Source organism: Cyrtonyx montezumae, unplaced genomic scaffold, assembly GCF_038088225.1.
Source record: "Cyrtonyx montezumae isolate F1298 unplaced genomic scaffold, pur_monq_1.0 scaffold_1, whole genome shotgun sequence".
Classification (NCBI taxonomy): Eukaryota; Metazoa; Chordata; class Aves; order Galliformes; family Odontophoridae; genus Cyrtonyx; species Cyrtonyx montezumae.
This window is the reverse complement of record NW_027071825.1, coordinates 17,528,349-17,555,740: the sequence shown is the minus strand read 5'-3', so window position 1 is coordinate 17,555,740 and position 27,392 is coordinate 17,528,349. Positions and strand designations below refer to the sequence as shown.

The 27,392-nt window shown below is 39.7% G+C and overlaps 3 protein-coding genes across 6 annotated transcripts; 2 read left to right on the top strand and 1 right to left on the bottom strand.

The window, feature by feature from the left end:
- The first annotated feature begins 519 nt into the window (after positions 1–519).
- On the top strand, positions 520–17,818 carry LRRC39 (leucine rich repeat containing 39). Of its 4 annotated transcripts, none has more exons than XM_065742464.1 (9): positions 520–703; positions 1,448–1,553; positions 2,595–2,751; positions 3,291–3,427; positions 5,035–5,180; positions 5,562–5,714; positions 6,553–6,692; positions 7,592–7,658; positions 17,739–17,818. In XM_065742464.1, the coding sequence occupies exons 1-8, from the start codon at positions 579–581 to the stop codon at positions 7,654–7,656; spliced, it is 1,029 nt and encodes a 342-aa protein (XP_065598536.1). In that variant the 5' UTR covers positions 520–578; the 3' UTR covers positions 7,657–7,658; positions 17,739–17,818. The 4 variants fall into 4 exon arrangements, with proteins under 4 accessions (XP_065598536.1, XP_065598546.1, XP_065598554.1 ...); XM_065742474.1 differs by lacking the exon at positions 17,739–17,818 and adding an exon at positions 16,680–16,759; XM_065742482.1 differs by lacking the exon at positions 17,739–17,818 and adding an exon at positions 14,962–15,023.
- Positions 7,435–14,218, bottom strand: TRMT13 (tRNA methyltransferase 13 homolog). Its single transcript, XM_065742497.1, has 11 exons — positions 13,993–14,218; positions 13,702–13,748; positions 13,555–13,621; positions 12,398–12,460; positions 12,208–12,277; positions 11,634–11,740; positions 10,998–11,165; positions 10,655–10,727; positions 9,719–9,793; positions 8,405–8,825; positions 7,435–8,095 (listed from the first exon to the last, which is right to left on the bottom strand). The coding sequence occupies exons 1-11, from the start codon at positions 14,152–14,154 to the stop codon at positions 7,885–7,887; spliced, it is 1,464 nt and encodes a 487-aa protein (XP_065598569.1). The 5' UTR covers positions 14,155–14,218; the 3' UTR covers positions 7,435–7,884.
- On the top strand, positions 14,229–25,456 carry SASS6 (SAS-6 centriolar assembly protein). Its single transcript, XM_065742545.1, has 17 exons — positions 14,229–14,303; positions 14,962–15,022; positions 16,680–16,759; positions 17,739–17,843; positions 18,609–18,780; positions 19,623–19,700; positions 20,438–20,557; positions 20,661–20,852; positions 21,062–21,256; positions 21,536–21,625; positions 21,718–21,897; positions 23,059–23,140; positions 23,300–23,409; positions 24,181–24,303; positions 24,549–24,640; positions 25,048–25,139; positions 25,244–25,456. Exons 1-17 carry the CDS (start codon positions 14,236–14,238, stop codon positions 25,324–25,326), a joined length of 1,923 nt encoding a protein of 640 aa, XP_065598617.1. The 5' UTR covers positions 14,229–14,235; the 3' UTR covers positions 25,327–25,456.
- The last annotated feature ends 1,936 nt before the right edge of the window (positions 25,457–27,392 follow it).

Below are 27,392 nucleotides of genomic sequence, written 5' to 3'. Positions count from 1 at the left end.
GGAGGGGAATGAATTCTTATATCCACGTTTAATAATGGTGATCGTTCTTAGGCTACAATTGTAATGAATGGAAAGAAACAGTTGTTCTGAAGAATAATGCAGGAGAAGTTGTGAAAAGATCCTTCATACCTTCATACCTTTTGGAGAAAAAAAAGTTCAAAATTGTACATTCAAGTTAGTATTTAACTTGCTTCCCATACTGAATGTTGAAATTCCTTATACTTTCTAACTAATTTTTTGTCACTATTTATTATAGTTGTGTGAACATCTTTGATAATAGTACCTTGGTTTAATGATCTTCCATGGTAAATTCTATAGTTCATTGTATAATGGTTTTGTTGAGAACTGTTATTTGAAACTAATTACCATTTTTACTTATTTATATTGTATTTGATTTCATAAAAATTAACTGGGTACAATTATTTTGTACATAGAAAGCAATTGGTAAAATTAACCATATTTCATGAAATAATCAAGGAGATATGGCAGTATTTTAGTATTCATGTCACTGTCACATGCACTGAGGCACTGAAATTCACAGTCGGATTCCTGTGGTTGAACCTGAACATGTAAAAGCCATGACTGAAACTGCAGTTTGTATTGGGTCATTCACTGCTGTGAAGACACTCTGGGAAGTCAGAATACAGAAGATAAATGAGGAATTACGGAAAGAAAAGGAATTCAGAGAGAGGTCTGCAGGAAGGTAGGTAAACTGTAGATGATATATGAAAAGCTAGAGCCCTCTTTCCAAACTCATTCACAGCCTTATTCTTTAGTCTTTACTGCAGTAGAATTCCCACTCGTTAGGATCTGGCAATATGTTCAGGTCAAGCAATCAGATGCATTCTATGATAAAAATATTAGCATATACCCTAAATCCAGTAAATACAGATACTAAAATCCTCTCCTGTGTGCATGGTCTAATTTGTTGTAATTTGTTTTATTCTCAGTGGAAGTGTTAACAGAGTCTTTTGGTCTAATCTTCTAAGCAGCCATCAGTTTCTTTCATGAAGTGAAGAAATTTAGCATTTTTGAAACCATTCCTCATTTGTCAGTTGTTTGAAATGGAATAACAAATTCAGAAGTTATAAATGGAAAATTAAAACAGAAAAAGTAGTAAGTTAATAATTAAAATTCTTGTTCAAGTCCCCACTGAAAACAGAGCTACAAGAATCCCTAGCTGATTGATCTTGTTTGATTGAACTTCTGTTTGGTGGAACTGAAAGCTTTCTGTTCCACCACGAGATTGTTTCAAAATTAATGACTTTGGAACTGTCACTGTTCTTGTATTCCCTCCCTCGATTGATAATATAATTAGCATCCAGAAACAATATTGTTACTCATTCAAAGTAACTACTGCCTCTTTGTTGTTCCAAGAAATAGAATGGTTAGTATTTTTTGCATGTTTTCATAGCTGCACCACTAACAAATGTTCTTTCTTTTGTAGGTTACTGCTTGTCTGGGAGGAGAAAGCCACTTTAGCAAAACTCAAAGAAAAAGTAATGAATGAAGATGGAAGAGCAATTTTAAGGATAGAAGAAGAAGAATGGAAGGTATTGTGTATAGGTATCAATATTGTTTGACTGAATGATTTGACGTGTTTGAAGACTACTACTTACATCTTTACACTCACAGTTGTATAAATAGTAATCATGAAATGCTCATGTTTTGCTTTGCGAATCGTTAATTGAAATATGCAGCTGTGAGAATGGAAAAGCAAGCTGATTTTTTAGTTCCAAATATTAAGCATTACTCTGCAAAAATAAATACTGCATTAGAATTGAGTTTACATTGCAAAATATGAGTTTAATAAGGTACATCTTCATTTTGTTAATGCACCCAAACTACTGAAATATCTCAAGATGAAAAACCTCTGTGTTTAGATGCACAAAAAGATTTCTTGTTGAAAGTAAGCGAACTTTCTGAGTGACAGTGAACAAGTTAGATTCTCAGATTCTTGTTTCTAATCCATTGGAATTGGCTAACAGCAGAATCAATAACAGAATGGAATCTAGCGATGAGGACAAGTTACAGAGATGGAAGCTTTATAAATGGAGGAATGCAAGTGCCAGTTCTGTGAGGAGAATTAGACCATGTTGAGGTCAGTAAGAGTAACAGCCCTGCCCAGCAATACTCTGGTGTTCAGTATAGGGAAGCTCTGTTCTTTGTTTGGAATTCCTCACACGTAAACACTGCACTGTTTCTATCCTGCTCTCAGCTGCTTGCTGTTTCCCTTAACAGAACAGAAAACGTCATTTAGATAATCATTTAAGGGCAACAATCCATTTAGAGGAGCTTCATCCTCAGTTATAAAGCCTGAAACTTTGCAAGCAATGACAGTAGTGCAGATGTCTAAATCCTGGGAGAAAACATTGTGCAGATGAAACTGATGTAACGTTAGAATGACCCACACTGATGGCACTCTTCTTTGGATGTTACAGTTTAGCTTGAGGGAAATACTTATTTATCTTATTTTCTCAAATCACAATACAGAATGTTAATGAGAAAACAAAAATCCTACCACTGCTTTCTGCCTAAACCCATATTCTTGTTTATGAAGCTGAATTTCCGTGGGTTCCTATTTCTTGTCGTAGACATTACCTTCCTGCTTATTGAAATTAATCCATCTCCAAGAATGGCAGCTTCATAGAACTAGCTTGCAGAAAATTCCTAAGTTTGTTGGAAGATTTCACAATCTTGTTGTTCTCGATCTATCCCGGAATTCAATAGAAAGTGTACCTAAAGAAATTGGTGAGCTGTACTTTATTTTATATTACTTTTCTAAGAAAATTAATGTTATGTAAGTATGCGATTTCTTGGCATTTTACCTCCCTTTACAACTGTGTAAATAAAAACATTACTTATATTTGGCAGTTAGATAGAGATCCTAAGGCCACCAATTTCCTATAAATGTAAATGTAAATAAAAATAATAAAAATAACCCTATCTTTATGATAGTTCTCCATGGAGGGGGGGGGGGAAGGCTTGTAAGCACAGTAGGTATTAGACATAAGAGAGCGTTCTTAAATAAGTGATATTGAAAAACAGGCTTCAAGATCTGAGTTCATGGCATGAGTTGTCCTCATAAGTTTGTGGGTTTTTTGAAGCACTCATGAAAAATTCTGTGCTAGAGGAGTCCTCAAATCCTTTAAATTTTTATTATTTATTTATATATTATGAGAACACAGAACTCTTCTATAACATTATTAAGATAACAAAAAGACATTAATACTTTATTTCAAATGCAATAGATGTTCATGCTCGTTCTTTCTCACTTGTGCTCTCTGCAGGCCAGCTGACTGGCCTCCAAGAGCTGCTTCTCAGTTACAATAGAATAAAGTCTGTTCCTAAGGAAATTAGTAATTGCATCAATCTGGAAAGATTGGAGCTGGCTGTCAACAGGAATATCTGCGATCTTCCTCCACAGGTTTTGACTATTCTGATTTATTTATTTTGTGTTACATATTTTAAATTTGCTCTGTGTTCTTATATTTGCTTTGGTATTGTAATGTCATAACTAATCCATATAAATGCAAATGTTAAGAGTATTCATATCACTAATCCAACTGGAGACAACTGAGAAGGGCAAATATACCTGAGTAGTTCCAAGAGCTAATCATTGTCCAGACAAATGAGCATACAGTACAGCAATACACTTGATGTTAGTTTAGGCTGAAGATCTTCACTGATTTACCACTCTTTGGGTCTGATACCTTGGCTCAGTTAAATTCCCTTTTAAGGCTGAAAATACAATTTTTGCCACCATATAATTGAAAGCATCTTTACTTGGACTTATAACTATGAAAAGGGCTTGTGTGATTTGGACAATTTCCTATGCACGAAAAGTTGAATTAATTTTGTTCTGACAAGATTCTGAAAGCAATTAAAAGGGAATAAAACAATTGCTTACATACTGTTGAGTTTTAATTTGGTCTAACCTATATGTGAGAAAGACTTGCATCTCCAAGTATTCGTCTCTTAGGTACAGAAATGTCAAGTATGTAACCATATTTACTTGTCCTAGTGTATAAAAAAAGAAACATAGTAGTGGTGTTAGCATTGCAAAATTGAGTCCAAACACCAATACCCAACAGATATTCCAAGAACAGCATACACAATTAATCAAAATGCAGAATTCGCTAAAGCTACATGGATACAAGTTATAAGATTTAATATAGAGCAATAGCTCTTAAAGTAGCAGCTCATACTAAGTATTAATAAATATAGTTCTTTTCTGTTGAGGTCATGGTACTGTGAACACCTGAAATACTTAGAGTAAATTTAGCTTGATTATATGTAAATGCATACTATTTCTTGTTGGTCCAGATTTGCAATCAAACATCTTTGCATTGTCTGAAAATTACAAAAAGCATTAGATTGCATGATTCACCAAACAACCCAGGTGTTGCAGCACTCATTGAGGCTATGTTTAATTTTTAATGTCTTGCTGTACTAATAGACTTCACAACACTGAAAGTATCCAAGTTCCCTCCAAAATACCATCCACACAATATAAACCAGAAAAAACTAAATATTTGGTTAATGAAATACAGCAAATTGCATGGAGAAGCACCAGCTGAGTGTGAAATACTAAAGACAGTGATATAATCATAGAATTGTTTATTTTGGAAAAGTCCTCTAAGGATGATCAAGTCCACCCTTAATGCAGCCACTGCCATGTCTACCATGAAAACGTGTCCCTAAGCACCACAGCTACACATCTGTTAAATATCTCCAGGCAGTGTCTTTATAAATCCTTCTATTTATATTTGAGTTGTATCTGTATTTTAGTCATGACATTCAGCACCTCAGCATTTAGGGCGCTCATCCTAAATGGGATGAGGGAGAATTCAAACCAGTTAAGTGCTCCATCTGTACATTCAGATTCAGTTAATGTAACTCAGAAACCATTCTATGCTTACAAACTCTAAAATGTGTTATAATGTTAAATTTTCTTTGTTTCAGTAAACATGACTTGATCATTGCTGTAATGGAACATCAATACAAAATTGCATTAATTCTCTTGCCTTTCAGTTAAGTGATTTAAAGAAGCTTTCACACATAGATTTGAGTATGAATCAGTTTACTACCATCCCTTCAGCTCTTCTGAACATGCCAAATCTAGAATGGTTAGATATGGGGGGAAATCAACTCCAGAAGCTTCCTGATGCCATTGACAGGTAAAGACAGCTCAAAGCTCACATTATAGTCTGAATTCTACTGCATTGAAATTCTAGTGGTTAAATCCTGTTTCAAAAGCTATTTTAATGTTAACCTGATTGTAAACTTAGGATTTATCAGCTCTTGTGTATTCTTGATAAGTTGGATTAAATAAATAAATAAATAAATAATACATTCACTGTTAGTTACCAAATTAAATGTTTCTTGCTAATGACATTTTCAAGTAGCAGTTTAGATAGTTATTTTGCATATGGGATTTTCTTTGAGAATTTTATTATTTTTTATGTAGCAGTTAAAAATAATCAATTTAGAAAATCTTATCAATCATTAATACAAATTTTCTAAATCTTGACTGATTGAGGAAATACCTACTTTTACAGAATGGAAAATCTCCATACTTTATGGCTCCAAAGGAATGAAATTAACTCTTTGCCAGAAACCATTGTTAATATGAAAAATCTTAGTACTCTTGTTCTTAGCAACAACAAACTTAAGGATATTCCTGCTTGTATGAAGCACATGACAAATCTGAGGTAAGAAAAAGTGACAGAAATATAAAGTTTTAAAGCCTCCCTTAAGTCGTATATCATCAAGTGATGCTAAGGGGAGAGAACATTTGAGAATCTGATCAAGAAAGCTTTGAGAAGCACAATCCATTTGGAGAATGTAATCTATGATAGTTACACTCCCAAAGGAGGCTAATACATTTTTGCTAATCAGGGGCAGGTAAGCTTTTATAATTTTCAATTTGTAAAGAGAGGTCTGTAAGCTTTATCTACATACGGTTTCAGTTGTTCCTGTAGCTATTGTAGAGTGTAATGGTTTGGGGGGATAAGGATTCAGAGGTGACATTCTGCTAAAGTAAGGAAATGTCTATTTTGTGGGGTTTATTTGGCCTCCTTCCTACAGCTGTTAGAGTATCCTGTGCAAAATTATCCTAAGGCAAGCATCATTAATAGTCAAGCCATGGTATACATGGAACAGATGAAGAGGGTGGGCTAAGAATAGACTGAAACTGCACAGACTTACCTTGCAGTTAAAGCACTAGCATTTGCACGCTGGTTTTAATCTGCTTATCTGTAGAAGCTGGATGATGCTGACAGTAGAGTGAAACCCAGAAGACAAAATGATAAGAACTGCAATGTTTTCTCCCACAGCAGTCAGCTTGTTATTATAAGAAATCTTCACTTTGTTATCTGTTTCTGTTAATGTTGCTGGTTTCAACTTAAGACTCACAGCATCTGGAAGAATATCCTTAAACTCTGTTTCTTTTGTTCCAAATATCACCTCATAGATCTTAATTCAGTTTCAAAAGTTGCTCTCTCTGGCCAAGATGTAGTGCAAGCATAACCTTTTCCACTGACCTGACAGATTTGTCAACTTCAGAGACAACCCACTGGAGTTAGAGATAACACTCCCTCCATGTGAGAATACAGAAGAAGAGGAGGAACAGGAAATGTTTGGCATTGAATTCATGCACTTGTACATCCAGGAATCACTGAAGAAAACAGGTATGGCTTTTTTATAAATTCCAGTTCCTATGGAATGAAGTGACAAAGAGAAGGCTAAGCTGGGTAAAAGAAAATTATGAAAAGCCTAGAATGGTATTTTCTGAAGTCTGCAAGCAGAATTTTACTGAGGTTGGGGGTGTGCTTGTCAGACGCTGGCACACTGCATCTTCTCAGGAAAGCATGTTCTCTAGCAGAAATGTACTGACATGATGCTGCTCTATTTGCGATTATAGCAGTGTGGGTCTTCTGACACTGTCCTGGCAAACTCAGTGTTCTGTTTTTGGATATTGTCCAGATGGAGACTACTAAAACAGGATGTAAATTTCCAAAATCCAACAGTTTTTAGCAGTGAAATTGCAGCACCTGATAAACAGATGTTTCTCACAACTGCCAATGTAAAATCTTTTCTCTCCCTGACAAAAATCCAGTCACCCAAACAAAGCACCTCCCACACTTTCATCTCACTTCTAAACTGCTATGTCAAAAACCCCTGCTGCTAGTAATCTCAGAAAACAGATTAAATTTTTGAGTGCTTAATGGTTTCAATAAAAGATCAAAATAAGCATTTCTGAACAGATGTGCAGGTGGCAGCTGTTACTTGTAGAGAATTCCATCCATTGAAGATATAAAAATGTTCTTTGATCTTCCATTCTTTGTCACAAGGGCTTAAAAGTGCTCTTCAGAACCCTAAGCTAGCTTTTTTATGCTTTATGAATGAATAAGAAGAATACATCAGGACAAGTGGTTTAAAATAAAGTTTTATTCTTTAATGAATGCTCCTAGAGCTGATGAAATAAGTAGCTAAGAATACTTAAATAATTTAGGAGGAAATACAAAGCTATTCTGAACTTCAAACTGGAAACAAATTAATTTCTCTTATTTATCCCACTGTCTTTCAGGAAATGTGGAAAGCTGCACTTCCGATGCTGTTCCTGATATAAATGCTAATGATGAAGGAACTTAATTGTGAGTAGAAACTATCAAAAGATATTTCTTCCTAACACTACAGCTTGCAATTAGTTTCAAGTATTCTTTGGTATTATATTTTTCTAGTAATGAGAACTGCGTTGCATATTTGTAACTTACAGTGAAACTGGGATAAAATCTTTTCTTGGCATGAGGAAAGACTAAAACAGGTTTTCTGTAAGCACCAAGTCTGCTTTTTAAACAATCCAGATAGATTTTTTTTGTTTTAGTTTTTTGCCAGTTCCAAATCTGTATCTTGTGACGTAGTTATCTCTGGGACAGCGGTCAACAGGACATTCTCCAAGGACACAGAGGAATCTGTATAATACTGTAGTGCAGCTTTGTATCCTCGATGCTGTAAATATCTGATCCGTCCGTGATCAATCAGCAGTTTACAGAGGGAACCTATCTCCTTTCGCTCTTCAACAGTGAGAAGCCTAGTTTCACAAAGGTGGGGGGAGAACAGAACGTGTTAGGAGAATAATTTTGTTAATTAACATCAGCAGTTGAGCTTAGAAAGACTACTAAAATCACTATAATTTCAATTCAAATCAGGCAAGCGTATATAAATATTTCTGTTCATGAAAACTGTTTTTAAAGTAGAATGTTTCTATACAATAATTATAATACTTCTGTAAAATGAGTCATTTTGAAGACCCAAACCAATTTCATGTTCCATGATACGTAATGCTGATTTTTGCAAGAGTTTGTACACTAGAAAAAACAATAACAAAACAAACACATACCCTTGTAGAGCATCAGAACCAGACTCTGTTTTACTGCATGTTCGGTCATGCTCTGCTGTGTTGTTAGCATGATCTTCACTTTCTTCGTTCGTAGAGGCGTTGGTTATGGTTTCTCTCATGCCACAAGTGGCCCAGCTACTCATCCTCTGAAAATAATGAAATTCTACTGGTCCAAGTCCTACTGATCTAAAGAACTCTCTGCCTACATAATGTGCCCAGTCACATTTGTGATGGCAACACAGTGCAATAACAATTCCAGCTACAGGCTTAAAGTCTTCTTTGTTCCTTTCATTGTCGTCGTCGTCATTTGAACTGTTAGAAGCCCCTTCTGCTTTATTCTTAGGACGTTTTGGTGCAGGCTCTTCACTTTCTTCATTACAGCAAGTTGCATAACTTTCTACCAAACATCTCAAAGCAAGATCTGGAGGGAGGGAAAACAAAAAAAAGAGAGACTGAAAGTAAGAGCAGTATGCACCTTGCCTTTACTTATATAGGCTGTATTGCTGCTGGGAATGTGCTTCCCACAAAGAACAAAAGTGTGCATCACAAGCCAAAAAGCAACAACTTTGAAAATAACTAAAAATGAGAAGCATGCTGAGAAAACAGGAAAACCGAATATGCTAAACGATCTCTTCAGTCTTTCTTCTACCCCAGTCATGCTGAAATATCTTGTTTACCAGACTGGCATGTAGTAGGAGGATCTCCTCCCTTATAAAGCATGCAAATATTTGCTCTTGAAGTTTGACATCCAGCACACAATCTATTTAACATATATGCTTCTTAATGTCCATATGTTTTGCTTTCTTAATAATACATATACTTCTTAAATGTTTAACTGTGTCATCTTTATAACAATACCTATATAAGCTTATATGTGAGAGGTCTTTCTCAACTTAGTAAAGCATGCAACATTAGGAAAAGTGTAATAGTTGCAAATTATCAGGACAGAAAAAACAAGGTTCTTATTGTTTGCTTGGGATATGTATTCAGACAGTCAATATAAATTTAGAAAGAAAAACACAGTGGCGTCAGCTGGTCTCAACAGCTGACAAATACATGACCCGTGGCCCACACTATCCTCTGGTCTACTCTGTAATAAACTAGAAAGGTTTTATTCTGTCTAAAATAAATCTTGTCTACTATGATGCATTTTTCTGTTCTAGTATAGTCAACAGATTTAGAGTAGAATTTCTGTGTTGACCAACAGGTAGTTACAGGGAGAGAAAACATAAAAGAGCTATTTGGAAGATCATTCCCTTCAGAACGTAGGGATTAATATCCTGTTGTCCTGTGGTTAACCCATATAATACATACCTGTGGCAGCACCACACAAATGCTTCCCAATTCCTACCACTGGTAGTTTTTTCTTCTCTAAAATAGGTACCTTATCTGGTAAACAAACAAAACAAAACACACAATGACCTGTGTTGTGATAGTTGGGCAAATACTTGTTCTGGATCATATTACTTCAGCTCATTTAGCAAATAAGTGTTTACCACTACTGAAAATATAGTGGTTTGTACATAGAGTTATAAGCTACTGATTTTTTTTTTTAATGAGAAGCAGCACATGCTGTGTCTGAGAAGCATCTGGTTATTCTTAAACAACTCAACCCTGGCCAAAAGCAAAGAATATATTTTAATGCTGTTGGAATTGACACTCTTCTCTTCCTGAGCAGCAACAATATATAGCAGTAAAACAATTACCAGGAATTATCTGTGGCTGAAAGAATAGCTCCAGTTAAACAGTAATTTAAATACTTTGCCTTTTATTAAAATACACTATAAAAAATATAGGATTTTGCATTAATGCTAAGATAAATTTATCCATTTAACCATTCCAGCCTTTCCATGCTAACTATGAAATGTAAGCATGACATTAGTGCAGCTCCTGAAGACAGTTGTTCCTACATACTCTGTAGTACTGATTTGAGTATCACATCAGTGATACACACAACTTGTTTCTTTCTGCACATATAAAACTTAAGGTCTATAAACCTGCAACTTCTTAAAAAACAACAACAGATTATTAGTTTGGCATTTTCCACCTATGATATCTAAAAAGCAGAAAATTTCAAATTCCCACTTAATAATTGTTCCTTTTTCTATGTACATGCACTGTTGATGTGTCCAAGTAACCACCGAGAACCAGGTATGCACGAGCATGCTATGTACAAATTGACAATATCCAGTATTCATGTCTAAAACTACACCTCTTTTTCAGAGGTATGTAGGTCAAGAAATAACTTACTTAAACATAAGTGCTGAATGTCAACTTGAAGCCGTTCAAATATAGAATCACTCCTTTTATGTTTTCCATCCACCTATGTAAATAAAACAAGATAATTAAATAGGACTGTCTGCTAATAATTATAGTTTTGCTACAGCTGTTCACCGTTCAAGTCAATTTCCAACAGTAAGACTCCAAGAAATTTTTCTAAGCGTACTGTTGGCAAAGCATGGAACACATACAATCACACTTTCAACATTTAAAGACTCAGTGCTATTTTGGAAGATGAAAAGCAAATGTTAACAGCTTTGACAACAACAGTTCAAAAGCTATACTTTGCTATTATGACAGTATCCTCTTTTACCTTGAATCTTGTAGTTGCCCTTTCTACAAGCAAAAATTGAATATTTTCAACGTCCTGTAAGGCAATGTCAACCCAGTGAGACAGCTTTCCTCGCCCAGCTCCAAACTCAACAAAACATCTTCCTGGACCAAGCAAATGTAATTTTTCCATGTTACCTAAAATAGAAGCCTACAAACATCAAAAGATTACTTATGAGCCACGCAAATATATGGTGATGCCTGATAAAAAAAAATCATTCTTCCACCAAAGCGCAGAAAAGTTTTTCAGGTCCTTCTGTGACACATTAGGAAAGAGATTCTGTATATAATGCAGGAAAAGAATTTTAATTTCTGGCTAATTAGCATTACTGTGCCACAGAAGTTAGACTTATTCACAGACTTATTCTAAGTCAATATAAAATAAGAAAATATATATGAAAGCTCAGAAGAACCCCATGGTGTACTTCAGGAGCCTAATAAGTCTGTTACTAACACTTAGCAAAGCAGCTATTCTTAGGTTTACAAATGTACGTATATGGTAGTATTTGAAAAGCCTAGAATTGTAAAGCGTCAGGTTTCCTCTGTATAACATCTGACACTATGCACATGCAGTCATTAGAACATCTGCACCGTTTGACATCCATAGCAGTAACCATACCTGTTGTTTCAAGTGTTTGGAAGCGGATTCCCCATTCTTTGGGTCACTTAAGGCTTCCTGTAAAGCCTGGTGAGACAGTACTTGTTCTGTAAGGTCCAGTTCCAGATCTGCATACCAATGAAAAACTTTTCAATATAGGTTATAAGTGTTTCTGTTTTTGCAACACATATGTTGCAAAACTTGTGTTCAACTTGCAACTCATATTCAGATACAAGCTCAAATTCTAGCACTAATAAAATAGCCTGTTGGGAGCTTAAGTCTATCACTGTAACTTTGTAACAGGAATATATTTTTATCTGTACCTGTACTTAGGCAGAAAACAAACAAAAAAAGGCACAGAAGGAAGAGAAAGGAGTTATATGGATGGACGAGAGATCCATGTTTCATCATTCTCTCAACCTAGTTACTCTGCTGAGTAAAATTCAGCTATTAGAGGATTGCCCACATCTTAATTACTTCAGATCTGTTCAGTGTCAAGTTCATCTCATCTTTTCACAAATAATAAATGACAAAAATAACAAGGAAACATTTAATCTATTCAAAATGTATTATTTTTAGTATTAGGTGAGCTCACCATTACTTGCTCTTTTCAACTTGATAATTAAGTTCTCTAGTTCTTCTTTGGATAGGGAAGAGATAGTTACCTTTTTAAGGAAAAAAAACACAAAGGCAAGAAATTTTATTTTTGCCAGTTCTTTAGTCATGCCATAAACAGCAGTATGCTACAAAGGGCAAAAGCTTTAGAACAAATAACGTGTACTCACCTGATTTTCTGGTATTTCTGTTGTATCTTTTACACCTGCATTAATATCCTGAACAAAGTAGACCTTTAGAAAGCAAAATAAAACCAGTCTGATTCATTACTCTGAAGTGAAAAGCTAAGCTCTTCAGTGCTTTCATCACAATATACACAGCAATCAGAATGCACTGCAAAAGAAGAGATTACAAAGAAAAAAAAATCTTTTCCTAAAGTCCAATCCTGAGTCCCCAGCAGAAGCTACTGTTCTAGCACATTTTTATAAGGTAAATCATATTATTAAGAACTAAGCTGTTAGTGCTTTCTAGACAATGACAACTTTATGGCTGCAGCAGTGATGAGGAAGATAGGTAGAGGTTAAAAAGTCACCTTATGTCATCTTGGAACAGCTGAACGTGCATCCTATTTGTTCCTTCAGCCTTGTTCCTTCCTGCATGTCAGCCACTGAGCTTTATCATGACTCACTGCTAACCTGCACGAAGCTGGCAGGGCTAGTTAGGAGTGCCAGAGGCAAGGAAACATCTGCAGCTCCCTTTTAGTTTTGCTTTTGCAGGGCAAAATGAGCGATTTGTTGGCACTGTGAGACACTGTTCTTAGAGAACGCTTATGAGAAAAATCCATTCCATGTTTTCATTCATTACTAGGAGAACTGAAGTTACACTGTAGCAGAATGTTAGGGCCTGAAGCAGTGATTGAGCACCTGGTGGGAAGGCAGGGCCAGCCCCGGGGAGCTCAGGTGCATGCAGTGCCCCTGAGTGCAGCCAGGATCCACCCCTCCTCAGGCCTCATTTAAGGGTTGGCAGTGGAGGTGAGGGCATCTCACTGGAGATCCCTGTGCATCTGAGACCTTCCAAAGGTAAGCAGCTCCTTTCCTTTGTTTTTGTATCTGCTGCGTTTGGGCTCGTTCTCATTTGCTGTAGCTGGAGACTTTGCCACCCTGCTGCTATAGCATTACTTTCCACGGCACTGTAGCGTTACATGTACTGAGCTACAGTGGAAGGAGATATAGCAGACAGGGGGCACAGAACGTGACTTTCATTTTGGGTGGATGAGCACAGAGCTGCAATGCTGTGCTTCCTGCAGCAGCGGTCAGTGAGGGGTTTCGTTGTCACCGGGCAGGGATTGCTGCGCGTGGCTGTGACTGGGTGCTGAGTGCACGCTCACCGGCTTTGGCTTCTCTCTTGAATTACATTTCTTTAAATGTTTTTGTAGTTGGTCTTCATACACAGTGCTGAAAAACAAGTAGCACCAAGTATAGTGAGATTTTTGGGTTAAAGAAAAAGGAAAAAAAAGTATTTTGTATGTACTTACTGGTTTGGGTCAAGAGGGCACGGGATTCTTTTCCTGTCATTTTCTTTCTGGTTAAAAAAAAAAGCGAAGTTTTGAACACCGCGTCAGTGTGCGCTCAGCGTTCCGTTGTACCAAAGCTGCTGGGGAATACCCGAGCATCGCGGACCGTGTGCTCGGAGAGGGGTGGGGAAGCGGGGCCAGAACCGGAGCGGAGCAGCTCGCAAAGCCGCCGCTAAGGGCAGCGTCCCCGCAGAGCTCGGCCGGCGCTCCGTCCGCGCGGGTCCCGGGCGGCCCTTCCCGTCCCCGCGGTACCTCGTGCTGCCCGTGCTCCCCGCAGAACCGTCTCCCGGGGCCCGGGACCATCTTGCAGAAGCGTTTCTTCCTCCGCACGAAGAACGCGCACCGTCCAGGTCCTGGTCCCGGTCCCGGCCCTGCCCCGCAGCCCGCGCTGCCGCCCGCTCCGTGCGCCGCCATTTCTTTCCCGGCGCGCCCCGCGCTGCCGCCATCTTGAGGCCCCTCCTGTGCGGGAGTGGGGCGGCAAACTCGAAGCGCAAGATGGCGGCGGAGCGGCTGTTCAACCGCGAGCTGTGCGTGCAGGTGCGGGGCCGCGGCTGCGAGGAGAGGTGAGCGGCGGGCGGACTAAGGCCGGGCCTGGTCTCTAGCCTCTTGGAGGTTCTGCTGTTCATCTGGAGCCTTTCTCCTCTCGTCCCCTGCTCCTCAGCGCCCCTCAGCCGTCGCGGGTCGCGTTGGTACCGTGGGGTTGCGGCTGACGGAGGGAGGGAGCGGCCCTGGGCGCGTTCTGCGGCGTCGGAGCGGCTCTAACGGACGGGATCCTTAGAGGGAGCGGGGCCGGGGGAAGAACGGCTCCGGCAGCTCCTGAGGGGCGGCAGCCCTCGCCCGAAGCCGGGCCCGGTGCCGCCCGCAGCTCGGCCTAGCCCGGGCATCTCGAGCCGAGCCCTGATCGCTGCTGGCGGCACCGGGCGGCTGTACGCGGGAAGCGCCGCTCACGGCGTCTCACGGAGCGGCCGGGCCTGGCGCTGCTGTCGGAATGCGCTGCTGTTTAATAGAGAACAAAGCTAAAAAGCAAACCAAGAGCCGTGCGCTGACTGAGGAGCTGCGCTGCTAACTGCCGAGGAGCGCAGCAGCAGTCCTCAGTTGTTGACGTTTCTACCCAAATGCCCCATGTCGCAGTGCCGCCCGGCTCCCGCAGTGTGGCTGTGGACGCGCCTTCTGAACGCCGTTTGCTTGGCTCATTAACGAGTTGCACCTTTTTGTACGCAGGAGGTTAAATGTTCGAGTGAATATTGAGCTGCTGTCAGCTTCTAACCCTGTTCATAAAAAGGTTTGTGGATTAGTTGTGTTTATGTTCTCTGTTGTTTGATCTGTATTTCCTTGTATGGTGGGACAGATGGGTGAAGGGGAAGCAGAGAAAGATGCTGCTCTGTTTGTCACACGAGTTCTCTTCTTCGTGGATCTTCATAAACTTGAAGGTTAGAAGTACCTGGGGACGTTCAGAGCAGCGTAATGGCATGCCTGGCCGTGGCTCTTACTGTGGGGTGGAGCACCAGCAGTCTGTGCAGAGTCCTCTCCATAGCTAATGAAATGACAACTTGTGTGTGGGTGCCACGTTTTAGATCAGTGTGTGCTACTGTTCTTGAATGCCTGGGATTCACCCAGTGGGGCAGGGAAGAAACACTGTGCTAAATTTGCAGTGAAAAAGTCTTTCTTAGAAAGACAGCAGTGATATTACTGATGGGGATTATGAAATCTGTTTTATGTCTAATTTGTCACTTAAACTTTATTTCTACCTATCGTGAGTTGTCATTGACTGGTTGTAAATTTAATGAGGAAAGTTGGTGTGTGAGTGGAGCAATTAGTTATTTGTTTAAAGCGTTTGCCAACTGCAGCAGTGTAACGCTGTGTGGATAAACAGCGTTCAGCTGAGAACTCTGTACCATGTCAGCCTGTGTGAGCGGGGGCCTTGACAGCCAGCTGCACACAGGAGTGATGAGTCTAAGCAGATAGCTCCCTGCACTCGGATCAGTTCATGGGCTGTGAAACCAGGCAGGGTTTTATCCTTCTCAGCTGCCTGTCCGAGCGGTTGTGTGCCATCAGCAGTTTCAGCGGCTAGCTCACGTGTAATTGCTGAGTTTGCTTTTAAAGCTCCAGGAGCTGTGTCATTGGCAGTACCTGAATTACTGAAATGTATTTCGGTTATGCATGTGAGCAGTGCTCACACTTCAGTTCTGCTGGAGGAGCTGATCAGTTTTCTATTTGTTTTACTTCATCTCTGTTGGGGTGTATTAATTCTTTACATAGGTTTGAGCACCTGGTGGGTGCTGGGCTGTACCTGGTGCTTTTTGTGGCCCCAGCTTTGTAATGAAGGATTAATGCTGACAAGGATGGCAGCTTTTCCAAAATGCTGTGTTGACTTCCAGTGAATGAATGAGTTCATTTCTAAAAGCAGAGTGGCACATCACTACGATTTTCCTGATGTGCTTACTAGATTCTAGCAGCATCTATTTTGTTGGCTGTGCTAAGAGCTGTATTCAAACAGATGGGCTGCTTGATGTGAGCTGGAAAGCTGACAGTTATGGGAGTGATGTTTGTGTTCAACTGGTTGATCACAAGTGGGATCTGTACACTCTCTGTACACTGATGGGAGAAAAACAGCAAATAATTTTCTTCATGTAAAATAAGAACATATGTAGAATTTTGAAACACTGCTGCTGAAGGTAGAATAATTTTTGCATTATTTTTGTGAGAAAGTTTTCTTATGTTGCTGTTTCTTCCCCACAGTATTATTTCAGATTGAGATTACACTGAATGTTAATGCTTTCTCCCTTCTGAATTAGTAGTTGCGATTGTTACCTTACTTTTGGTTGGAAAGCACTAGCAGCATTGAGTGTGCTGCTTGCAGCACTGCTGTACAGTACCTGGGCAGTCCTACTGAGGGGTGTGCAGTGTTTGAAGTCATGTGTCACTCACTTTCTTTCCAGGATTTAGCTGTGCAACTGACTGATGATGCTGATCCTTTTTTCCTTTATAACCTTGTCATATCAGAGGAAGATTTTCAAAGGCAAGTGAAGTTATAATGTTTGTGAATGCTTAGAACAGTGATAAAAATGGAATAAAGTTTCTAGAGTTTTAAAGATTTATCTTAAAATTTGGGTTCTAGCATTTCTCACTTGTAGACCGATGCCATTGTTTTGGCAGTGCTGCTCTGTGGAGCAGATAAGTGCAGGACAGGAGCAGCTCAGGTGCAGATGTGGCAGAACCCTGACACCAGGTTCCCTGTGCAGCTGCAGTACTGCCTGCGTCTGCTGTCTGCCCAACTGCTTCTTGGAGACTGTTACGTGTTTGTGAACTCTGTTAAGAACGTATTCCAAGCAGAAAGTATGTTTGTGTCAACACAGGTTTAGGGCTTGGTCTTGTGGGTGTTTGGCTTTTTTATATTCTTGTTGGGCACCAGCCACAAACGGTCGAGGTCTTTTTTCCTTTAGAAAAACCGAACGTGTATGCATGCTGTCAGCACGAGGCTCTAAGTAAAATGGTAAACAGATGAGCAGAATTCAGTATATCGTTACACAGTCACTGTGTGCGATACAGCTTCTGCATATGCTCTTGCAGATCTTTGAGTTCGCTGCACCTGTGGTGAGGGTGCAGGTCCACAGGCAGGAGGGCAGGTGGGGTCTGCAGCAGGTGCTTTGTCCTTCAGTGCTCCGTGTGGCGCTGCTTAAGGAGGACTTGGAGCTGAAGGAGCACTTGTTGTGTCCAGAAACTTTTTTTTTTCTTTATGCAGCACATTTGCAAGATTTCTTGAAGTTAAAAATATCCTCTGGTGATTATTGGCCGAGTCATGATTGCATTTCTTCAGTGGTCAGGATTGAAAGTCACATGGCAGACATGAATGATATGATCAGAACTGGCTCTGTCAACTTGTGTAAACAAAATACTTTATTTTTAGGAAATAAATTACATTTCTATATATTGAATATTCTATATTTAATATAATATTTCTGATATTGAATATTTTCTTCCCTGATCTGTGCATGTAGTTTAAAATCCCAGCAAGGTCTCTTGGTCGACTTCTCTGCTTTCCCACAGAAGTTTATAGATCTGCTTCAACAATGCATTCAAGAACAAAACAAAGATATCCCAAGGTAGGTAATAAGAACGCCACGTTACTCTGTGTTCTGAGTGTATGAAATATTCATCAAATAGACGGAGTCAGTGGAACAGGGCTAGTTTAACTTCTGTTGGTTGGGTGTTGCCTAGAGAGCCCCAGTGTTAAGAGGTCTGAGCAGTGGTGGTGCTGCCTGGTGGCTGTCCTGATGGCACAGCTGAAGCTGGAGAACTAGCAGGTGTGCAGGGAGGCAGCACTGCCAGGCTGGGAATGCTGCTGGAGAGCTAATCTGATTGTAATGGACTCAAGTGCATATACATCATTCTCTTGCATTTCAGTGTTCAGATATAAAAAGGGAAGGGGGTGGACGTGAGGTGTGCTCTGTGTAGTGAGCTGTGGGTGTGGGTGCTGTGCAGCACACCTGGCTCCAGCACTTAGGGCGCCTCCTGGAGTACGTGCTGAGTGCTGGGAACTCACGTAGGTGACGGGATACCTGAAAGCTTTCCTTGGGGAGCAGCCTGACCTGGTTTGGGACTTAGGCTCTAAGGTGGGCTTCTGAAAACTTTGCACCAACAAGCAGTTCTGTGTTGTAGTTGTTTTTTTACATTGCTTGATAAAATGTGTGAGCATTCTAGTAGATAATTTATTTCTAGGATTCAAATGTTGTAGTCCTTTTTAAAACAAACGCACGACAGCCTTTTGTTGCACGTATAAAAATGTATTTTATTTGAAAATAGCTTGTAGGATGTACAAGTAGTTGCAGTAAACATATGTTAAACACTGTGCTTTTGTTTTCCCCTAGGTTTTTGCTGCAGTTAGTTTCTTCAGCATCTGTTCCAGATCACACGCCTGTCTCTTTAAATGTAGTGGAGACCAACCCTTTCAAACATCTGACACATCTCTCTCTAAAATTCCTACCAGGAAATGATGCAGAAATAAAGAAATTTTTAGCCAGCTGCTTGAAGTGCCTTAAGGTAAAGTGATGGCTGCTGTGGCTGCCACTGAGCTTTGGTGCTGCGTGCACTTAGGGGTGTTTTTTCTGTCTTAATACCTCAAACGTATGCACAGAATTGTGTAGTTTGGTTTGTTCTTTATTTATATTTTACTTCTGTTCACATATGTCATTGCATGCAGTTATTTGGGTGCCTGGTGTAAAATTAAATTGTTCGTTACACTTCAACAGTGAAAATCTTACGTACGCGCTCAGCCAAGTTCTAGAATTTAAAGTGGCACAAGAGGTGTTCTACAGATGCACTGAATGCTTCAGTGTTTGGTGCTTCATAATCCTGTGCTCACCGCAGATCCCCCGCAGAAGCGCCCTCCTGTAAGCTTCCTGCCTCTGCACTGCGTGCGCAGCTCTGAGCCTTTATGGCTGTGCCTCGAAACAGCAGTCAGTTACAGCACTGATGCAGCTGGTAGCACGTGAAGTCTTTGTACAGAATTACTGCTCTCCTGCTGTGACTCTTCTCTTTCTCATTCGTTGTGTTCTCGTGCTGGCAGCATGGCTAGTAAGCCATTTTTGCAAATGAAATTTCCAGTATTCCAACTGATCTATTACTGATGGAACTCCTTTGTAAACAAGTCTTTATGATCAGATTCTGCTCCCTTATGGAAGCTTGATGAGGAGCATAACGCAGGATACTGTCCTTGCCTTTTTATTTTTTTAAATGTACACATTATACCGTGTTCAATATGAAGTTTGCTTCATCAGATGCTTTTTCCACAAGTACTGTACCTGTTGTACAGTGATGAAGTGGAAGCTAGGTAGTGGCATTTTGGGAGCTAAGGGCTCATCTTCATATCAATTTGTACATAGGAAGACAAAACAACATTGGAAGAGAAGCTTAGAAAAACTGAAGAGGATTTTACCAGACAACTGAGCTTCACTCAGCAGGTAACGTACATTGTTAACTTTCTGTGTACAGGTGGGAACCCTTAGGTTTGCAAAAACTGGAGCTGTGATAAATAAATCAGAAGGCTTAGAGATTACGCTGCTCTACTTCTTGATTATTATTGTTGTTTTTTTATAATCACCCCAATGTTGGTTTTGCATTTATGCTTTGAGAGGATGATGATAGCTATGGGTCAAACCCCACAAGTAGCGAGGCAGCTCTTCTGACCAACATGACACGAACAAAAAATCCCATGAGACCCCTATTGTGGAGGGGTTTTTGTAATGGAGTACTCAGCTCATCCTTGCAGTTTCTGTGCAGTTGGGGCTACCAGACTGTTTGCTGAGTTGGGATGGAGAATTAGAAATTGAAAAAAGGAAAAGGTAATTCTGAAGACCTTGGTTTTTCCTCTTTCCTTCCTACAAGAGCAGTTTGCATTTAAAACTTTTACAAGATGCAGTGCTAGGGAACAGCTGTGGTCTGTTTTAGCACACCGAGGCCGGAAGAAAATAGAACTGGTAACAAAGATTATTTTATTCACGTAATGTCAAGAAGCTGCAGCTGAGCTTCTCAGTACCTTTTCTGTTCATATAAGGAATGGATACTTTGGATCCTTCTGCTGAAAAACAGACTGCTAAGGAGTAACAGTAAAGAATCGTTTGGTATTTAATGAAATGCTGCAATCTTAAAACCCATGCTACGTTTTCTAAAACCCTGAATGGTTGTCTGACTTGAACAGAGCTTGTCAGAGAAGAGCCGAGAGCTGGACAAACTGAAAAATGAATGGACGTCGTACACCGCAGCCCTAACGAGCAAACACACGCAAGAGCTGACAGCTGAAAAGGAAAGAGCTCTCCAGGTATGAGAGCTGCAAGAGAATTAACAGTGTTCTTATGTGAATGGTTTCTTAAGTTATAATCTTCAGTTTCACTGAATGACCGTTGTTTTGCTTCTCACAACAGGCACAGACTCAGTACCAACAACAGCATGAACAACAGAAGAAGGAATTGGAAAGTTTGCATCAGAGAGCTATTCAGCAGTTGCAGAACAGACTCTTGGAACTTGAGGTCATCAATAAAGATCTAACAGAACGGAGATACAAAGGGGACTCTGCAGTCAGAGAACTGAAAGCAAAGCTTTCTGGAGTTGAAGATGTACGGCTTACTAATTTCCCTAACCAAGATGACTTTTTAGAGCAGTAAGGCTGCTTGCCTATGCTTGCAATAGAAAGTATGGCATATTGAGTTTTCTTCATTCTACTTTATTCTTACTATAATTCGCATATCTTTTTAAATTTGATTTTGTGGTTTTTGTTTGTTTGTTTTTCCTAAGAATAAAAACCCATTTGTTCCCAACATTGCAGGAATGTCAGAGAGCGAAGCAGGAGGTGGTGGCACTGCGGCGGGAGAACACCACTCTGGATGCTGAGTGTCACGAGAAAGAGAAACTCATTAACCAGCTCCAGACTCGGGTTGCTGTTCTGGAACAAGAGATCAAAGACAAAGATCAGCTGGTTCTTAGAACAAAAGAAGTGCTAGATGCCACTCAAGAACAGAAGGTTTGAGTTTTGCAGTCGTTATTGGATAACCAGACTTTGTTAGTGCAGCAAGGACGTTTTCAAATGTAGTTTAAGATGATGAATTATGGCATCCAAAGATTCATTTTAATGAAAGCAACTGCTGTAATATTTTGTGTCCCTTCTTGAAAAAGGGGGTGAATTGAGAGCTGCCTGTGTAATTTAACCAAAAATCAAGGGCTGACTGTCAAAGAGCTGCTGCGGTTCTGTGTTTAAAACTCTGAGTGGTCTATGTTCCATATCTGTATAATTTGTTTACAGGTGATATTGGAGGAGAATACAGAAAAAAAACTAAGTCATATTGAGAAGCTCGAGACAACAATTAAGTCGCTGTCAGCTGAACTTCTGAAGGTTTGTTGGAATGTGCTGGTGGTGAGCTTAATGTCAGCTTGAGTGTTCGCAAGTTACTTTGAAAATACTTTTTGCTCTTTTTGTTTTTGTAGGCTAATGAAATTATCAAGAAGTTACAGGGAGATCTGAAAACCCTAATGAGTAAATTAAAATTGAAAAATACAGTAACAATTCAACAAGAGAAACTACTAGCAGAAAAAGAAGAGAGACTTCAAAAAGAACAGAGAGAATTGCAGGAGACCGGACAATGTCTTCGAATGAAAGAGCAGGAGGTACTGAGCTACGCTCACGCTGCGGGGCGCCGTGCAGCTGCTTCCTTTTGAAACATTTTAAGGGTTTTTTAGTGGCAACGGAGGCTTAATCTTTTACATAAGAACTTACTCCCATGCACTTAATACATTTAATCAGCCTGTCATTTTTTCCTGTTAAAACTGACTTGTGAGACATTCATCCACCTGAAAGGAAACAAAAATCATATTGTTGGGGTACAAAGCCATGCACCAAATGGACTGATGGGCTTCAGAACATCTGTCTGGGGCAGTCTGACTGAGGCAAGAGCAGTGACAGGGTGAACTTCTTCCCTGTGCAGGGCACAGGCCTTATTGGAGCATGGAAAGTTGGTTGGTTGGTTGGTTTTAGGTTATTTTTTTTTTTTTAGTTTTAGGAGTGGTTTTTTGTATTAGTTTTAGGGTTTTTTTGTACTAGTTTTTTTTCCTGTTTTAGTTTTTTTTGTCGTTGTTTGGTTTGTTTTTTTTTTTTTTTTGCTTTTTTTAATTATTTTAAGTTTCTATTTGTTATTTTAGAGTGGGTTTTTTTTGTTTTGGTTTAGGGTTTTTTTTTTTTCCTTTGTTTTAGTTTTTTTTGTTTTAGAGATTTTGTTTTGAGGTTGTTTAGTTTGGTGTTTTTTTCAGGGGTGAGGGTTTTTTTTCAGGTTTTTTTGGGGGGGTTGGGTTTTTTGTTTTTGATTTAGGGTTTTTTTTTGTTTGGGTGTTCTTTTATTTTAGGGTTTTTTTTTGTTTTCAGGGTTTTTTTTGTTTGGATTTTTTTTTGTTTAGGGTTTTTTTTTTTTTTAGAGCTTTTTTTGTTTTAATATTTTTTTGTTCTAGGTTTTCTGTTTGTTTTTGTTTTGGTTTAGGGTTTTTTTGGTTGTGTTTTAGGGGCTTTTTTGCTTGTTTTTTTATTTTGTTTTAGGGTGTTGGTTTTTTTTGTTTTGGGGCTTTTTTTAGCTGTAGTCTTGTCCAAAGTCCAGCTGGAAACAGATTATTTTAGAAGAATTTTCATGCTACTTTTGCATAAAACTGAGTTCTAACTTCCCTGAGCAATTCTAGAACTTCTCTGATCCTTCACTTCTTATTTATATGATAATTTTTCTTGAGTTTGTAAATGAGTACTATGCTTCTTGATGGTTTATAATTAGTATGCTGATATTGCAGGTTTGCAAGTTACAAGAACAGCTAGAAACTACAATACAGAAACTGGAAGAAAGTAAGCAGTTATTGAAAACCAATGAGAATGGTAGGTTTGTACTACTGTATCTGTGAAATGATGGGTGATTAAGCTGCTATTGAAGATGAATGTGAGGCAAATGTACTGACACATCTGTTTGCCTTCTTGTGAACAGCTGCACTTCCCCTATGCCCTCATGAAGGGTTTGACCTTTTTTCTTCTCTTTAGTGATCACGTGGTTAAACAAGCAGCTGAATGAGGTTCAGATGGTGAAGAAGATGGAGACTCCCAGCAGTGCACATGGTGGTGCTATGAACGCCCTGTCACCTTACAGCGTGGTGAGATACACACGTGTAGATAACAGTCACTGATTCTTGAAATGCATGACCTGAATAATTTTTCTCTTTTAATTGTGCAGTGGTGGCTTGCTTGTCTCACTGCTGTGACACAGTGCCCTGCTGTGCTGGTGCTCGCTGAGGCGCTGGCCATCCAACAGTGCTGGAACTAGCTTTGTGATTGAAGCGTGGGATGAAGATGAAACAAACCCTCAACATTTGTGTTGAAGTTAATTTGCATACTAATGATCTTTGTGTGGATTTAAAAGTGAAGTTTACTCTTAGGTTTGGAGACTCTCCAAGAGAGATTTAGATGTGAAAATACAAAGTTAAAAAAAGCTCAGACTGTTTTTGTTAAGAATGATAGCTTAGTGGTTCCTGTACTTCTGTCCCCACATGTGCAGCTGTTTGTTTCATTAGCAGCTAATGGGTTTCTTACTTAGTAATGGAAGGGCGTATTCAAGCAAAGATGTCTGACTCACGGATACATGCTTTGTAATTGATTAATGTATTAAATATGACTTATTTCAGCATAAGCTAAAAATAGCATCTTAAATTAAAACTGCACACATTCCAACTTCTAAAAAGCTGCTGCTCTCCTTAGGAGCAGCCTCCTGGTTTTCTCTGCTGTTAGAAAGACTAACTGGCTGTGTTACGCTGTATGTGGCAACTTGTTCAGTTTGGAATTTAAATATCTGTACAGTAAATGCATTGCAGTAATTGTTCTCCTTTACAGCTGTGTCCCAGTCTTATTAATGGATTATTTCTCTACAGCTTGACCGACCTTCCTTTCCCAGCTCGGGAATCAAGCATCCCATTTCTCCCTTCTATGCCTTCCAAAAGTTTGCAGAACCGGTGCGCACCAAGAACAGCGGCGCGCACTGTCCGCTTCCAGAGGTACGCATTCGGACTTCTCTGCTCAGCTAACAGTGCAACGTGTCAAAGCTCGTTCTTTTGAATCTTTCTCAGGATGTGCGGATACTGCACATCCCACCCCTGCTTAATAGGGGTGACGTGCTGAGTGCCAGTTGGTGCGCTGTTTAAGGCATGGAAAACTGAATTCTCGAGAAGCCTGCTCTGAATAGCCACTGCTGGTGTGCCACTGCAGCTGTATTTAACTTGCACATCTTCTGTTTCTGCAGATTCAGTTTAACTCACAGGTTTCAAAAATGGATCAGCGTTCAGATGTCCAGGCAGTGACTGCAGCAGCTGGTCATCCAGCCAATAAGGAAAAGCAAGTATCATCCGTTGCACGTTCAGCTGCTTTGTTCCCTTTTTATGAAGCCCTTTGTCTTCTGTGGATATCTGGAATTGCACAAACGCCTCCATTACCAAGCTCATTCTGTGAGCTGCTTTTCTCCACTCCCATGTTTATGAATGTTGTGGCCAACTTCCTGCTCACGATTCTTGGCTGTAGGCAACGAATGAAGACTGTGCTTTCAGCAGCTGGTCCCATCTGGTGCCAAGCGATAGTCACAGTGTTGGTGGCATGCTGTTCTCAACTACTCAGTCACAGTTAATGGTTGAATTACAGCGTTTGTAGGAACTCTGTAGTTGTACTTGAAGTTGTTTTTTGTTGAATGAACCTTTATGCACAGTGGCTGTTACTGTGCTGCTAACTAAGTTTTCTTTTATTTCTAGTGGTGATAATTTGGGGCTGGAATCCAAGTATTTCAAGAAAAAAGAAGACAGCATTCCTTTACGAGGACTTAGTCAGAATACACTTAACTCAGGTATGTTTGGAAATAGTTAAACAAGACCTTATTTCAAATGTACTTAAAGGGTTTAATAATAGTTACGGTTCTATGAACACTATTGTGTTTCTGCTCTTCTGCAGAGTACCTGAAACCCTTCTTATCCAAAGTCCAGCCATCACCACCAGCTGCAGTGACTACAGCCTCAGCTTATTTTCCAGGATAGTAGCTGGGGATATTAAGAATTGTCTTTTAACTGTTTTGGGGGCGATCTGAAGATGTCCTGTTTTGACATTAGTAAAGAAATTATCCGGGTGAACTGACAGTTTTGTCTGAATTGATTTTCTTTGAGAAAGATATCTGGACGCCTGTTCAGCTCATTGAGGAAAGAAAGCTTTCAACAGCCTCAGCCTTAATGGTAACACCTCTGTACTTCAGTCACTGAGTTAAATGCTGGATTCTCTCTTTGCCTGTAGTCTTCCACAAAAGCCAAGTAAGTGGCACTGACTTTCGTTACAGTGTTTGACAGGTGTGACTAACGAAGCGTGCTCCCTGGTATTCCCTGATACGGAATGCGATTCCAGGTCAGTGCTTTCCTCTCGTCCTTTCAGAGAAAGGATGCTGCAGATAGTTTTCCAGCACTTTCTGGATTATGTTTGTTTTAACAATGGTCAGGCTTGTAAGTTAGCGTGACCCCTTCCCCACTTGCAGTTTCAATTTTGAACCCTTGCTTAATTTGAATTTTAAATCTATATATAAATAATGTAGTGGAAGATCCTAGATTATTTCACTGAAGACATAAAACTAAGGGTAAAAGATCTCAGCCTGGGTCACCTTAACTTCTTACCCACCTGAGTACTACATTCCCCACAAAGAAGCATATAAAATACTATAAAACAACGTATCTGAACATTGCAACAGATGAACTAAAGCTACCTTGTACTTACTGATCTACTTCACAAATGTAATAGGGCACAGAAACTCAGGATATTCCAACATTCATATTGCAATGACTGTCCAGCACATTCTGCTATCTAGGTTCAAATGCTAGAATCATGTTTCAGTTTCGTTCTTAAGTAGGGCAGGCAAGCACTTGAACTTCCAAAACGCACTTATTTCAGAGACTGTCTACATACTTCTGTTTTTAAAGTTAGTTCATGCTTTAGATATTTAACTGCAGCTGAAGACTGTATATTTAAATGGTTTGTTTTGCAGTGCAAAATGTGTACATCTGTTTATAATCAGCACCGAGTTTTCGTGTTTTGAAATTGTTTTGAAATGTAAAGCTTCTATAGAAATATTAAACATTTACAAAAACTCTGCAAAGTAATGTTTTAAGAGTACTATGTTACCGTTTCCAGCACTGCAAGTGCCAAGAAGAGGTAATAATGCCAGTTACTCACTGCTCTCTAGGCTTTCCTTCCCAGCTCCTTTGGTTCCCCGTGCCCTGCTGCAGTACTGGAGCAGCACTGCTGCACGAAGTGTCCCCGTGTGGCAGCTGCGCGCTGTGCGGTGCGTGCCCGCACTGCTTGTTCTAGCTCAGCGTTACTGGCTGTAGCTGAAGGTGAAGTTGGTCTGTCTCAGGTGGAGCTACATATGAACTGCTATCAAAGAACAAGCTAGTAATTAATTGACGTGTGATCAGTACCTACCCTTCCTGGTCCTGTCCAAATGTAAAAGAAAATTGAAGAGGATTAACAAATTTCAGAACGGGAAAGGCAGAACTGCAGTGCACCGACAGCCAACTGACCAAGTAAGTGATTAGTTTATGTAGCCCAGGCTCAGTAGAGCAGTGAGGGAGCAGGCTGAACGCTGCAGGCAGCTGGTGCTGCTGAACAGAAAGGAGAATACCCACGTGCTGAGGGCAGCTTCAGCTAACAAATGAAGCACAGCAGCGGAGCAGTGCTCCAGGCTTTTCTCAGACCCTGCTGCAGTACAATATGACTTTGATTAAGGTTGCGAATGACAGGAACAATGATTTAAAAATTCATTAAAATCTTCAACTTTATTAACAGTATATTTACATAGCTTTTTCCCGCTCTCTGTCAACCGTGGTGAATGTTTAAAGGTAAAAAAGCATTAAGCAATAACCACGAGATGAAAATGTTTTAAACCTATACAATACTTTATACACAAATTTATACAAAGGAACACTTAAATAATACAACCGGACACAAAAATATATACTTTTAGAGAAATTCACATCTGTAATTGTATAAAGCTTTCTTCTGTACTAAGGGGTCCTGAAAACGTAGGACTAAAACATCAGCTCTGTAATGTAAAAGGGGTTCT

Coding starts and splice junctions, on each gene's coding strand:
- LRRC39 (XM_065742464.1), top strand. CDS start 579: ATGACTGAAACTGCAGTTTGTATTGGGTCATTCACTGCTGTGAAGACA. Junction 1,554..2,594: donor TAGAAGAAGAAGAATGGAAG/GTATTGTGTATA, acceptor TTCTTGTCGTAG/ACATTACCTTCCTGCTTATT. Junction 6,693..7,591: donor GGAATCACTGAAGAAAACAG/GTATGGCTTTTT, acceptor ACTGTCTTTCAG/GAAATGTGGAAAGCTGCACT.
- TRMT13 (XM_065742497.1), bottom strand. CDS start 14,154: ATGGCGGCGCACGGAGCGGGCGGCAGCGCGGGCTGCGGGGCAGGGCCG. Junction 12,278..12,397: donor CAGAAATACCAGAAAATCAG/GTGAGTACACGT, acceptor TTCCTTAAAAAG/GTAACTATCTCTTCCCTATC. Junction 11,166..11,633: donor CCAAACACTTGAAACAACAG/GTATGGTTACTG, acceptor TGATGTTTGTAG/GCTTCTATTTTAGGTAACAT.
- SASS6 (XM_065742545.1), top strand. CDS start 14,236: ATGGCGGCGGAGCGGCTGTTCAACCGCGAGCTGTGCGTGCAGGTGCGG. Junction 23,141..23,299: donor ATTGAAAACCAATGAGAATG/GTAGGTTTGTAC, acceptor TCTTCTCTTTAG/TGATCACGTGGTTAAACAAG. Junction 23,410..24,180: donor CCCTGTCACCTTACAGCGTG/GTGAGATACACA, acceptor ATTTCTCTACAG/CTTGACCGACCTTCCTTTCC.